This window comes from Festucalex cinctus, chromosome 3, assembly GCF_051991245.1.
Source record: "Festucalex cinctus isolate MCC-2025b chromosome 3, RoL_Fcin_1.0, whole genome shotgun sequence".
Lineage (NCBI taxonomy): Eukaryota > Metazoa > Chordata > Actinopteri > Syngnathiformes > Syngnathidae > Festucalex > Festucalex cinctus.
In genome coordinates, this window is record NC_135413.1 from 5281196 (window position 1) to 5296379 (window position 15184).

The 15184-nt window shown below is 39.7% G+C and overlaps 1 protein-coding gene across 1 annotated transcript; it reads right to left on the reverse strand.

Moving 5' to 3' along the window:
* Window positions 1-9740: 9740 nt before the first annotated feature.
* On the reverse strand, window positions 9741-14865 carry LOC144015500 (NADH dehydrogenase [ubiquinone] 1 alpha subcomplex subunit 9, mitochondrial-like). Its single transcript, XM_077515541.1, has 11 exons — window positions 14701-14865; window positions 13821-13997; window positions 13528-13625; window positions 13346-13437; window positions 13121-13262; window positions 12696-12798; window positions 12555-12625; window positions 10768-10844; window positions 10290-10385; window positions 10096-10162; window positions 9741-9995 (listed from the first exon to the last, which is right to left on the reverse strand). Exons 1-11 carry the CDS (start codon window positions 14753-14755, stop codon window positions 9825-9827), a joined length of 1149 nt encoding a protein of 382 aa, XP_077371667.1. The 5' UTR covers window positions 14756-14865; the 3' UTR covers window positions 9741-9824.
* Between the last annotated feature and the right edge of the window lie 319 nt (window positions 14866-15184).

Consider the following 15184-nt stretch of genomic DNA (forward strand, 5'->3'; position numbering starts at 1 on the left):
GGCTTTTCTCTCTCGCTCCTCTCTCAGACTCGAGGTTGCATGTGTTGCTGCTCGTGTTATCTTTCAAGCCTCTGAGCTTGTGCACCCAGCCCCTTTCACAACAGCACTTCCCCTTTCCAAGTGGAAACACGTTCACTCATTTGTAACTTACTGAAACATGGCAAATTATATTACATTATCTAGTATTGCTACCAAAAACACAAAATATAAAGATATTTTTTTTTCTGAGTTTATTTTAATTAAAGATCATTTATTAGAGGTTTTTCTCCCCACATTCTTCTATCTAAATGTGACCCAGGCCGTATCCTTGTCGAGAATCTGCAGTTCACTATCCTCATGTTGAGCACTCACTCCATCTGTCTTAAAAACAAACAAAAAAAACTAGTGCTGTCAAAGTTAACCGTTAACTAATTAATTAACCACAAAAAAATATTGCATTAATCATTGTATTACCACAGATTAATCACACTATTAATTTTGACCGCAGATAATCGATCCTTTTCAGCCGACAGTGGATGGTTACATTAAAGGTAGCTGTTGGAGTTTGAGCAATAAACATAACTACATGCATTAAAGTAAAGAATTTAATAAATCTTTACATATGTCGTAGGTCATTTTTCCCATTTTAAATTATGCAAATAATTAATTGATTAGAAAAATCAGGATGAGCATGTGCAGTAGATATACATTTTTGAAGACATCCTCATAACATTAAATGTCGAAAAAATTAACACATAACAGGTGCGCTTCAAATGTAGCGGGCAAAATATGTTGGGGGGAAAAAAAGCCTTTTTAAGTCAGTGATTAATCATGATTTATCAAAATTCTAAGATGTGATTAATCTGATTAAAAAATTTAATTATTTGACAGCTCTAAAAAAAACATTAACTATTAAGATTTCAATGAGTATGGAATACATGACTGGATTTGGCCATCGGGCATACTGGTGGGCCAGCGTCTTTTGGGGCCGATGCAGTGCTGTTTAATGATTATTGTCTTCAATTTTAGACTGGCCCACAATTTAGAGGGCCTAGTCCATTAATCCATTTGGAATATAGACAGAAAACTTAACCAACATCAGTTAATATCAGTGGCAGTACTAGAGTCAGGAGTTAGGCTGCGGCGGCGGGCTTAAATCAAAATGCTAGGGCTGATTTTTTATTTTTTTTGCCAATCCAGCTCTGATGGAACATATGTTCCAAGTTCCAACACAATCTGCTGCTTTTGCAAGAACTAAGATTTTGTTCAGTCTCGTCAGAAATGTATTCTTGCTGTTTCCCAACTGTTAAAATATTAGGTTCCTTTTACTTTTGTTGAACATGTGCTACGAAGGGATTGCGCAAGGGACCCATGAGAAACCAAAATAAATAAATAAATAAATAAATGTAAAATATCGATACTAGCGGTCTGGTATCGGTCTGATACCGATACTCATGTTAGTATCGATTCTAACGATACTTGGATTGGATGAACTCTCTTCATTACAATGAATAAATAAACAATTTAAAAATAATCATCAACGTTTTTCTCAAGTGCACAAATAATATTGGTGTGAGTTGTAAGCCCTAACCATTGCATATACATAAAAAAAGAGAAAGTAAAGCAATAAACATCAAGCTGATCTAATACAATAAATTCCCAAACATTGGTTATTGCATATGTCGGCACACGTGCATGCCCATACATGCTCACAAGTACACACATTATACACAAACATACATACATACTCACTTGCTCACACAATCTACATGCATGCATATATGCTCTTAAATTCCTTTATCTGATTTATATATTTTTGTAACGCTATCTTTTAACCTCTTTTTAAACACAGTGACTGATTCACAATTTTTCAATTCAGCTTCATAATTGTTCCACAATTTAATCCCTTTAACAGGAACACACATTTGCTTGATGCTTGTTCTTAACAGTGATTTTTTTTTTTTTTAAAGTCACTTACTTGTGTCCCTTAACCCATATAGCAGCAGCCCTCTTTGATTTCAAACTTCCGAATACTGTGGCAAAGTTGGTTATTGTATACTTTGTACATTATTTGTGCTGTTTTAAATTCGACTACGTCACAGAATTTAATTAAGAGTATTTAATTTTAATGAATAACAGATTTGTTGGTTCTATATAATGTGAGTTATTAATAATTTGTATATGGCTCTTTTTGTAGTTTAAAGACAGATTGTGTGTTAGTTGTGTATGTATTTCCCTCCTGCGATTGACTGATAACTAGTTCAGGGTGTACCCCGCGGTGCATATTGCCCAAAGATGGCTGGGATAGGCTCCAGCACCCCCGTGACCCTTGTAAGGATTAAGTGGATGGATGGATGTATTTCCCCATATTTCGACACAATACATCAGATATGGCAGTAATAATGTACAATATAATGTATATAATGATGTCTTATTCAGATCTTTGGTTTTATATAGTATACTTAGTGGTTTGGATATTTTCTACACGAGATCAAGGATATAATTTTGCAAAAATTACGTCGCCAAGAAATTTTACTTCATTTACTCTTTCAATTGAGTCAACAAGGTCTTTGACTTAGTCTAGTGCCAAAGATTGTAAATTTTGCTTTGTCTAGATTGAAAGATAATTATTTGTCGACCCAGTTTTTTTTTTTTTTTAAGCTTTTAATACACAAGACATATCATGAAAGACCAAGCACAGACCCCATGAGTAGTCTTCAACGGATTTGATTTGAAACTGCATCGTGCAACATGCTGGTCTTATGGTGATTCCAAGAGCCAAAAAGAAGTCCGCGGTTTCAAGATTCGGACTCCAGTGCTCTGGAATGCCGTCCCCTCGGAGGTCAGAGCTGCTCCCTCTGTAGAAACGTTTCAATCGCATCTTAACCTCCTGACTACCAGCAATTCAAATTTGTCCTCTGTTGTGGACCTTTTTAAACCTGAATATCTCCCACCGAGTGCATACGATTGAACTCCTTTTGTGCTCTATAGAGGATATTCAGAGCTTTCCAATGATACCAAATGTGTAGGGGTGGGGCTTTGCTACCTTTGATTGCATACATCCATCCATCCATCCATCCATCCATCCATCCATCCATCTTCTTGACCGCTTATTCCTCGCAAGGGTCGCGGGGGCTGCTGGCGCCTATCTCAGCTGGTTCTGGGCAGTAGGCGGGGTCACCCTTGACTGGTCGCCAGCCAATCGCAGCCTTTGATTGCATCATAAAAGAAAATGGCTTCCCTCAGTGCAAGCACTTTTTAGGGGAGGTAGTGTAGAACACTTTTTATTGAACAAATTTCGGCTTTAAATGTTGTTAGGGCGGCACGGTGGTTAAGTGGTTAGCACGTCCTCCTCCCAGTTCTGAGGACTCGGGTTCGAGTCCAGGCTCCGACCTCCCTGGGTGGAGTTTGCATGTTCTCCCCGTGCCTTCGTGGGTCTTCTCCGGGTACTCCGGTCTCCTCCCACATTCCAAAGACACGCATGGCAGGTTAATTGGGTGCTCCAAATTGTCCCTAGGTGTGCTTGTGAGTGTGGATGGTTGTTCGTCTCTATGTGCCCTGCGATTGGCTGGTAACCAGTCCAGAGTGTCCCCCGCCTACTGCCCAGAGGCAGCTGAAATACGCGCCAGCTCCCCCCGTGCCCCTTGTGAAGAATAAGCGGTCAAGAAGATGGATGTTGTTAGCATGTTTTCTATAAGACGCTTAAGAACACATTAAAGTATTGTTTGAATTATTTTAACTGTATTTGGGCCTAGCATTTAAGTTTTAAAAATGTCCTCTGTAGTGGACATATCATAGCTTAAAAATAAAAACTTTTTATTATCATTATTATTATTATTCCTTCTTTTGCAGTATTCCAGTTACTTCACAAAGATTTTTACACTCTTGCATTTGGCTGAATGTTGTGGGCCTGGTGACTGCTTTCTTTCCCTCACTTCTCCACGGCTTGGAGAGGGAGTTAGGTGTCAATGAATATTTTGGATGCTACTTTACGGGTTCTGCGCCGGATGGCCGGGTTGAGATCCGGGGCGGACCATCACCTTGAAGTTGCCGCCATGGAGACGGCTGCCCCGACCGACCGGGCTGGATTTGGATGATGACCCACTTCCCTGACGACGTCTTCTTGCAGTGCTTCAACTTCTACAATGTACTTTTGCACTATCTAGTTACTAATGTTTATTATCACAAACAATGTAAATTGTTGCCCATTCGGAATCCATTGAAGCCTGGTTATCCTGGAAGGGGGCTTACCACATCTGCGGCCCTTTCAATCAGTTCCTACACTCTTCCTGCTTGCCTAGTGTGTAGACGCAATCTGCTCTGCTCCTGCTTTGCTTTGCATTCTTTCAGCTGATAACTGCTTTTTTCTTTCTTTTTCTGGGATTTTTCCTGGACATTTGACTAGATGTGGCTGTACTACCTTTTTGTTTGGTAGATACAACCAGCTGGACGCATTTTTCAAAAATTTTTGGAAACTCCTCACGATAACGTGAGCACGGCCTGCTAAATCAGCACACGACTGCTACTAGCAGCATGGCTGGACGAATGATGCCTTCAATCTCGACCGATGAATACCACAAACTTCTTCAGAAGATGGCAGTGCTGGAGACAAGAATGCACCGCCTTGAAATGTTTGTGGAGGTGAATGGAAAATCGTGGAATGACACCATACTGCCAATGTCTCCAAACGGTGGTCATGAGCATGCTAACAAAAAGCTAGCTCCATCCACAGACCCTCTGTGGAATGTGCTGGGAGCAAAGCCAAAACTGAGGAGTCGTCGCCCAACAGCTGGACCTGACCGCCAACTAATGCCTGAGGAAACACGTCGGCCTATGCAAAAGGCTACCTCAACCCCAAGAAATCAGTCTTGGACGTTGGTACCAGCAAGAAAAAGGAAACCGTCTCTTGGCCGACGAAGACAAAATACTGATATCGAACTGAGAAACAGGTTTGCCGTGCTGTCGCCGAGCCAGCAAGCCTCGGGGGATCATAGCACCAGTCAAAGGTATGAAACCGGACCTTCTCAGCAAATGCGTTCAGCTACTGAGACACAAACACTGATAATAGGCGACAAAGCCTTGTTTGGTGTTAAACGTCTGTGCAGCAGAAAAAACACAAAAGTTCTGTGTTTTGCTAATGACATGGTGCTGGACATTTCTGAAAAAGTCGACAAGATTGCTATACTGACTACCCGACTGTGAGATCGATTGTGATTCACACAGGAGCATTCGATGTGTTGAAAAAAACAGTCGGAGATACTGGAGCAAGACTTTATTACCCTTCTACACAAGATGATATGCCTAAATGCAGAGGTTTTTCTGAGTGGTCCTCTGCCTACTGTCCGACCAGGTGATGAGCGTTTCACTCGGATTATGTCACTCTCGAGATGGCTGAAAAGCATCTGTGCTTCTTACTCAGTGAACTTTATTGACAATTTTTCTATGTTATGTGAACGTCGCCATCTTTTCCAACGCAATGGGATTTATCTCAATAAGCAGGGAGTCAGATTACTGACAGCCAACATCTTCCATAGCGTGCGTCACTGCATGGACGCTATGTTCCCAAAACAAAGGACATGAAACACAACAACCGATAAGAAGAGGGTCTCGTGAGGCAGGCTCACTATCTTCCACTCTCTGCCCTTCAGAACAGATTGATTTGTCCTCATCTGCCCACACTCCAAACACCGACCATCCAGCTCCCCTGCTCCCGAACGACACCTGCCAAACACCAGCACGACCACCACCACCAGTTTCACTACCAGGTGCACCCCTGCGCTGTTCATCGCCCCCAAGCGACGCCTGCCAGACAGCACCACTATCGGATTCACTGCCGGACGCACCCCCGCGCTGTGCACCGCCCCCGAATGACCCGATGACTGACTCGCCATCGTGTCTCACCAATAGGTTGAGCAATCTGGTCAATCTCTCCATACAGCTAAATAAAAGTCTCTCCAGGCAGCTGCCTGCTGATGACAGTTCGCCCATGCTCCCCCCAAGACGCCACATTCAGCTATCTACTAATCGTCTGACTCCACCAAGCCTCAGCGTACAGCTCCCCATCCGCCGACCTCCATCTTTGGCTGTGGAGAATCTCAACTACAGCTCGGTCTGATATGCTTTGGGTCCAGACTACATATACAATATAAAAAATGTGTGTTCCCAGAATAATTCAGGACCCAAGGAAGCTTGTAGCATTCCTGTGATTACAAGAAATAGAAAGTTGGCAAAAGAAATGAGAAGAAATAAGTCAGAAGCTACAAACCTAGTCAGATTGTCAACCTCTGACCAGCGTCTCCGATTACCACTGTGAGACTAGCACTACTAAATACAAGATCACTAGTTAACAAATCATTGTTGATTCATGACATTACTATATGATCTCGACTTATTTCTCCTCAGTGAAACATGGCTAACAGAAGGTTCCTGCAACACGGTTCTCAATGAGGCAACACCAACAAATTTTTGTTTCATGAACAAATGTCGTAATGGCAAAAAAGGCGGTGGACTTGCTGCCATTTTTAAATCTCTATTTCAGTGTAAAGAAATGTTATTGGGAGGCTTTAATTCATTTGAATATCTTAGTCTTTTGGTAAAAGGTGAACCAAACATCGTCATTGTCATAATTTATAGACCTCCAAAACAAAAAGGCAGATTCATGGAGGAATTTGAAGAAATGCTGTCAGTAATTTGTACCGTCTATGACTATCTGGTCTTAACTGGAGACTTTAACATTCATGTTGACCACAACTTGGATAAAAATACCAAAGAATTTTGTAATATACTTACTTTTGGTCTCTCACAACATCTAAAAGGTCCAACACACAATCAAGGTCACATTCTTGATCTCGTCATCTTGAAAGGTGTTGACATTTTACCTGTTGAGGTGAAAGATCTGGCTATTTCAGATCATTCCTGTGTGTTTTTTGAATTGCAAATAATCCCAGAAGTTCAAACAACTACTGTCTCTATTAAAAAAAAGGTACATAAATGAGAATACAAGCAACATGTTTATGGAATTAATGGCTGCATCACCAACCAAGACCGTTGATGAACTTCTGGATGAATTCACCTAAAAAAATCTCGAATGTTTTGGATGCTGTTGCTCCTATTAAAACTAAGACCATTTCATCCCAAACTAAAACACCTTGGAGGTGTGCTACCAACATAATGACTTTGAAATCTAAATGCAGAAAAGCAGAGCGAAAGTGGAGAAAAACTAAACTCCAAGTTCATTTTGACCTGTGCAGACAATGTCTTTGTCATTTTAACCAAGAGTTAGTCATAGCTAGACAACAACACTTTTCTGAAATTATTAATAGGAACCTCAACAATACACGCACTCTATTTGCCGTGGTTGACAAACTTACAAATCCCCCAAATCAAACAGCGCCAGAACTCCTCTCAACAGATAAATGCAATGAATTTGCCTGCGACTTTAGTGAAAAAGTACAAGCTATCAGGTCAAACATTGTTACAAACCAGCAAAATAACAAAATGATGCTGCACTTAAAATCACCTAGGAATAATTTAATTACCATGACAGAATTTGACTCAGTGGATCAAAATACTGTAGTAGACTTGGTTCAGCAATTGAAACCTTCCATGAGCTGTCTTGACTCAATACCATCTGGCTTTTTCAAAACCATTGTGAAATCTGTTCAGATCGATTTACAGCAAATAATTAATTGCTCACTTCAATCAGGTGAGCTTCCTAAATCTCTGAAAGTAGCCGCCGTCAAGCCCATTCTAAAAAAAGAGAACACTTGATGTCTCCCTGCTAGCAAATTATAGACCAATTGCAAACCTCCCCTTCGTAACTAAAATAGTTGAAAAAGTGGTTTTTAATCAACTCAGCAATTTCTTGAGCTTAAACGGACTTTTGGATAAATTCCAGTCAGGTTTCCGACCTCATCACAGTACAGAAACAGCTCTGATTAAAGTACTGAATGATATAAGATTGAGCACTGATGCAGGGAAGGTATCGGTGCTCGTCTTGTTGGACCTCAGTGCAGCATTTGACACGATTGATCATCATATACTGTTAGACAGGCTGGAAACTTGGGTGGGGTTAAATGGAACAGTTCTTAAATGGTTCAGGTCCTATTTGAAGGAAAGGAGTTATTTTGTGACTATTGGAAATTTTGAATCTGATCGAAAGGCCATGACATGTGGGGTCCCTCAAGGGTCGGTCCTTGGACCCCTGTTGTTCAGTCTGTATATGTTACCTTCGGGTCAAATGCTTCAGAACGCCGATGTTGACTATCATAGTTATGCAGATGACACACAACTGTATTTATCAATGTCCCCAAATGACAGTAGTTCTATTAACGTATTGTATCATTCTCTAGAGCAAATTAACAACTGGATGAACCAAAATTTCCTTCAGCTGAACGAAAACAAAACAGAGCTCATTGTTTTCAGCAATAAAGAAAAGAGGATTGCTGTTAAAAAACAGCTTGAGTCACTGTCTTTAGAAACTAAAGACCAAGTTCGAAATCTTGGGGTATTAATAGACTCAGATCTGACCTTCAGCAATCATATTAAATTCATCACAAAAACAGCCTTTTACCAGCTGAAAAACATATCCAGACTGAAGGACTGCATGCTTCAAGCAGACCAAGAGAAGCTTATCCATGCTTTTATCTCTAGCAGACCCGATTACTGTAACGGTCTTCTGACTGGACTCTCTCAAAAGAACATGAGACAATTGCAGCTCATTCAGAACGCTGCAGCTCGAGTTCTGACCAAAACAAAGAGATCAGAACATATTACTCCAGTACTTAAGGATTTACACTGGCTCCCTGTCAGCTGTAGAATCGATTTTAAAGTTCTGCTACTCGTCTATAAATCACTAAATGGTTTGTGTCCTGAATATATCCAAGAAATGCTGATTGAGTACAAACCCAGCAGGGCTCTGAGATCTACAGAATTGGGCCAACTAGTGGAACCCAGAGTTTGAAGCAAACGTGGTGAAGCTGCATTTAGCTATTATGCTGCACACAGATGGAATAGGCTACCAACAGAAGTGAAGTCAGCCCCGAGTGTAAATGCTTTTAAATCCAGGTTAAGAACTTTTCTTTTTTATTATACCTTTGATTAGGGACTTTTAAACAGCTTTAGGTTTTTTTTATTATTATTTTAAACTTACTTATGTTAAATGTTTTAAAGTTTGTTGAATGTTTTAAGATTGTTATTGTTTGTTCTTTCTAGTAAATTGGGTAACCTATTTTCATTTATTTTTCTTCCCCTGAATGTTCACTACTGTTTCTTGATGCTGATGTGTTGTCTTTCCTTGTGTAAAGCACATTGAGTTGCCTTGTGTATGAAATGTGCTATACAAATAAACTTGCCTTGCCTTCTGTTTTTGTTAAATGGTATCTGTAAAACCCTCATTTATGTATGTTTGTACTTTGCTTTCTGTCAAATTCTTGTTGTGTCTTTATATTTTCAAATTAATATGATTGGCCTGGGTCTGGTCGTCCCAGGTTCAGGTTTTCCTGTCCGATGACGAGCCTGCTCCACCTCGATCTACTCAGCTGTAGTTTCTACTTGAAAATTGTCATTCCTTTTTTTCAGTGTCTGTCCATGTCTCTCCATCTTTCTTCCATTCCATCAATAACTAAGTTATTTCTCCTCGACTGTCCTTTTCATAAGTTTAATTCTGCCATAATGTTTGTGACTTCAATGCAACATTAATGAAGTGTAGCTTTATGGCTAACACACTGGATAGTGAATTTACCAGGAAACAAAAAAAACACTTTTAAATGAGATATATGTTTTTATTTACATAATGAATCAAGTTAAAGCATTCTAAAGTGACGTTGAGACACCAAATCCGTACTTTAGTAGTTGACGGTCTTTGCTGGCTTGGTTGCATCCAGGTCAGCTTCCAGGTAACGGAATCGACGATGACGACGCAGAATTTCAATCGCCCGTTGCTCTATGGTGGAGGGACTAATACCAAGATCCTCTAGACCAGGAAGTCCTGGGTATTTCATGTCAGTTGCATGAAACTGGAAAACAAGTTTTCATCAAGTTCCACTGTGATTGATTGTGATGAGAGCTGTAATTCTTACATTAAACTTCTTCCAAAGTCTTTGTCGTCTTTCTTACCCTTTCTATTTTATCTGGGGTTGTCCAGGGCTCAAATGGATTCATTGCGAAAAACTGAGCCACCAGGCTGAAGGAACACACAGAGAAGGGAATTAAAACCTTTAAACAAGTAAGAATCAAATCCTCAAATGAAAGATTATCTTATGGGAACCAACCACAATTGTGAATGAATGTTATCATGTTTAAACACTTACTGCATGAGTGGGCGGGGGACAGGATAGGGCACAAAGGGTCTGTGAATGATGGAGTAGATATACTCCACAAGGTCATGGAGCAGGTACCGGTTGGGACTACAAAACAGGACACAAACGCTGCATCATTATACGTGATGTCAATTGTGCAAGTTTGCTTTGAGAGTAAGTTGGTCTCTTCTGACCAACGTGTATACCAATGCAAAACACATCAACCAAAATAATGTACATATTGTTTAATAACAAATACTACAATGTGTCCCTAAACTCACATCAAGAAGTTTTATCATTCACTGACAGTAACTATAGAATGCTGTCTACTGCCCATGTGTCCATCGGGCTTACGTGACATTGTCCAAAATGAGTATTATCTTTGTAAAAGCACAATCGTTGATACAGCTCTTGCATTGGATGGAGCCTGCTGGGCTGTGCTGGTGTATGTAATGTTGCGCCATTTGAGTGTAAACACTTGGTCACCTACCCAACTAGTGCATATGTCTTGCCATTGGCCTCTGGGTCTTTGACGGCGCTGATGATGGCCTTCGCCACGTCAACAACCTAATGAAGAGGACAATTTTTTGGACAAGTGAGTAGGTTAGAATGGTACCATGAGATTAGGAATGGGCCAATATTAGAATCTGACGGTACGATAATCGTGAGCAAAAATATCACCGTACCGAGGTCCCTCGCTATTTTATGGTTCACTTGTTGCGGATTCACTCTCGCCGATTTCTACCCCTCCATTTTCAATAGTGAGTACCCCATAAAATATTTTTGCCATTTTTTTGTAATATTTGAGTAAATATAAACAGATCTTTCTTTCATTCAACACAATCTATTAAACTTCTAATCAAAATATAGAATATTTGCTGAATTAAGAAACATGTATTAAAAAAAGTTGACATTTTACTTCTTTTAATACTTCTTGGCAAGTCAGTGTCCCATCAGTGGTGAGCTATTTTCAGAATAGATCCCAGTTCCCAGTTATTTTTACTTTATTATAAATGCTTTTTCATTCATCCTATATGTTCTTTTTTCCATTTACATTCATTTTCCCCCATTAAAAGTATGTTGTTGTTGTTGTTTTATTTGATTATACAGCACAGTATATATATATTTTTTGTTTATTATACGTTTTGGTATGATTTTTAGTTTATTCTAAATGCTTTTTCATTTATCATATATGTTGTATTTTCATTTACATTCATTTTTTTCTCATTAAAAGTATGTTTTAATTTACTTATACAGCACAGTATGTATTTTTTTCATTTATTCTAAATGTTTATTTTATTCATACTGTTTTTTTTTTTGTATTATGTATGTTTTAAGGCTGTAAAACACCTAACCTCACACTTCATTCCTGCACTTTTCTCCCAGGTATTAACGTTTTCTCACATACTGTATCTCTTATTTAAATACAGTAGGCACTCTCAGTGTTCTAACCTTTATAATAGTAACAATAATACACGCGGTGCGGTGAGCATTCTATCTCAGCGGACAGTCTTAATATTAATTATGAAGAGAGGAGGCAGGACATGTAAACCCAGTTTGACCGGAACTGCATCACCGCAAAAAAAAAATAAAAATCAGCGAAACAGCGAGGCCACGAAAGATGAACCCGCGATAAACGAGGCATAGTTATTTTAGGGGAGTATCGGTACTTTTTTTTTTCTTTTTCCCCCACTTAAAACACTGAGTGCTACAGCAACACACGTGAAGTGAAGGTCGCTAGTTTTGACGCTTCTTTGGCGAAAATAAATATGGGTCTTAAAAATAGGTAACTATCGCAACAAAGTCATATTGAAACACTGGGCAGCAGAATTGGTCCAAGTGAAAATGCAATTTGATTGGTTGGTAGCTTCACATGGGGCGTTGTGCTGACTCAAAGCAGAAAAACGGTACCCACTGAAGGCACCTGAAAACAGACAGACATGTCTGTTTAACCTGTTTGGGTATTGCCCACAAGGCAGTAATAAGCAGAGGGATTAAATAATTTTTCAGGACAACTCAACTCATTTTGCTCTTTTTTTTCTCATTTTCCATGATTGGAAATTTGGCTAATCATTTTCCATATTTTCCGGTAAGCATAGGATCCCTGAAAATGAGTTATTATCTTTATTGTCGTTCAAATCTTCTTCCCACTGTCATCTTTGTTAGATTTCAGCACAAGGTGGGTTCGAATTCATCACAACTGCACAAGCAACAAGATAACACTAATGCAATTATTTATCTTCTGTGTTAGTGACAGAGGAAAAAAAGTAATCTTACGCAAACAGGCTGCTTGACTGTTTTCTTCCCGAGGCTGATGAGCGGAATGGCTCTGCCAAACCAACGCATATCTGAAGAAATGACATCATAGTGAGTGAAGTTTGGATTTTCAAATCACGTTGACGCATGCTCGGTCTTTACTTGCGTAGTAGTTGAAGAACCTGTCCTCCCTCCCAAACATCTCCGAGGGCTTCATGATGATGGCGTCGGGAAACTCATCTCTCACCGCTGTCTCTCCCACAGCCTGAAATACACAACAAAGCACAGGTGTCAAATACAAGGCCTGCCAGCAAAAGCTTGCCATCATCATCATCAAAATATGATGGTGAGGAAATTATAAGGGTTCTCAAACATATTAAGAAATGAAGTGTGACTGTCTTGCATTCTAGCCACATATCTAAGCATCTTTTTTTTCTTTCTTTTTTTTTAAATTAAGAATACTGTTCCACTTTCATCAAAAGAAAACATTTAAGCTTTGAGGTTTCATTTATTTCATTAAATCTGTTCCCGTTTCCATAAAAATGATCAGTTTCTATGGCTGGGGAATTGGAAAGCAGGTTTCCAACCTTGTTCCTCAGGTATTTGGATGAGCTGCGGATGTCAGCGTTGAGGTGAGAGATGTGGATGAACTTAGTGATGCCAGCCTCTCTGGTTGCCTTGGCAATCTGCTGAGGGATGCTCACAAAGACATCCTCAAATCGGTAGTTCCTTCACACAGAGGCAAACTAAATTCAACAAATGCCAGTATTCAATGATTACTTAGTTGGAAATGGTGTCAGGTCAGGTTATACCTTGTTTCCCATTCTTTTCCCACAAGATTGATGACCACGTTGGAATGCTCCAACACTCGTTTGATGGAGTCTTTGTTCCTGGCATCCCACTCCTGTGGCAGAATTCCAAACAAAGTAAATGTGAGGTGTCTGATATTCTTGGTTGGGTGGAACATCACTGAACTCTTCTGGAACTTACGGACCATAAAAATGATTTGTCCGAGGTCTCCCATAGGCTTGAAATACATGGTGTCATATTGATCACAGCGATGAGGGACTATGATCTGAGAGCCAATACGACCTGCAAATCAATAACACACCAAATAAAAACTATGACTAGCTTTCAGAAAAAAGCATCAAGGCATCAATGTTTGGATTCCAACTCAGTGCAGACAATGAACAACATTTAGTTGAGTTGATGGGAGAATGGCCCCTCATATGTTAGGTTTGCATTGAAGGAAGTGAGGAAGAGTCAGCCCATCTCTTCTCCACTCACCCAGTCGATTGACCACGTATCGCCCCAGGAAGCCTGTAGCACCAAACACAGTGGCGGCGATGCCACTGGATGACGAGCGGCCTCCCTTCCCTTTGGGGATGACAGCATGGTGCAGCTTCCTCTGCTGAGACGGGCCCACACAAGAGGCTGACAATGCAACAGGGGGACAGCAACCCTCTATTTGGAAAGAAATGCCAGGTATTATGTACTCATAGGCTCACTTTTAAGTGGCAATAACTGTAATAACATAGACTAGTCTGTAAGTAATGTGTTATAAGAAAAATACATTGAAACAGTTGAAATTACCTTAAATTTGAAGAAATTATAAGTACAGTGATTTTATTTATTTTGGTGTATACTATATTTCACTTAACGCTACATTTGATTCAAATAATTACAATAAACAAATAATTTCACATGACCCGCTTAGGCCCTTGTTAGAAAGAAATGCATTTACTTCGACATTTTTTGTCAGTCCAAAACTTACGATGTAAACTATTTCTTCGTGGTTTCAACCAGTCTGATCGTTGCAAATTTGTATCGGAGACTGAGTGAGATCCACACCTTGACAACTCTGCACGCTCATGAATGGAAACAAATTCAACTACTGTACTGAGCGATAAGACAGTTCGCGCAACATCATGGCTCGACACATGACTTGAAGTGAGAGTGAGACTAGCCAGCGTCCTCAGGTAGCCATTGAATGAACAAAAACAGCTAACTAGCGTTAGCTATTAGCCAGGAAGATTAGCAAGGTCGTTCAACACGCATTCGCGTTTGTAGTGTGAGTCTGTGTGAAGACGCTGTATTAAGCATACCTAAAAATTCACAAAACCATGTAGCCACATACAGTATTGACTACTAGTTTGACTTTACTCACTCGTGATCTTTGGAAGGACACTCGCAGAACGGCCAACAAGCGCGACGGTCGCCATCTTTTCGTCTACGGTATCCAGTGAGGACCGAAAGAGAGCGACGTTGGTAATATGACAACAAAGCCAAGGTTGATATTTCAGGAGAGGATAAAAAAAGCAAGTTTTGACGAGATAAAAGATAAGCTATGGTCACTTTCACACCACAATTTTATTTTAGAGTACTTATACAATTAAGATGTACGTTTATTCCCCCCCAGAAAAAAAAATCCTATCGGGTAGCTGGACATTTAAAATAAAATAAATAAAAAAATAAAAAAATAAAAATAATAATAATAATAATAATAATAATGTTAGTCCCGAGTTAAGAATGGGCTTATGTATGTATGTATGTATGTATGTATGTATGTATGTATGTATGTATGTATGTATGTATGTCTGTCTGTCTGTCTGTATGTATGTATGTATGTATGTATGTATGTATGTATGTAT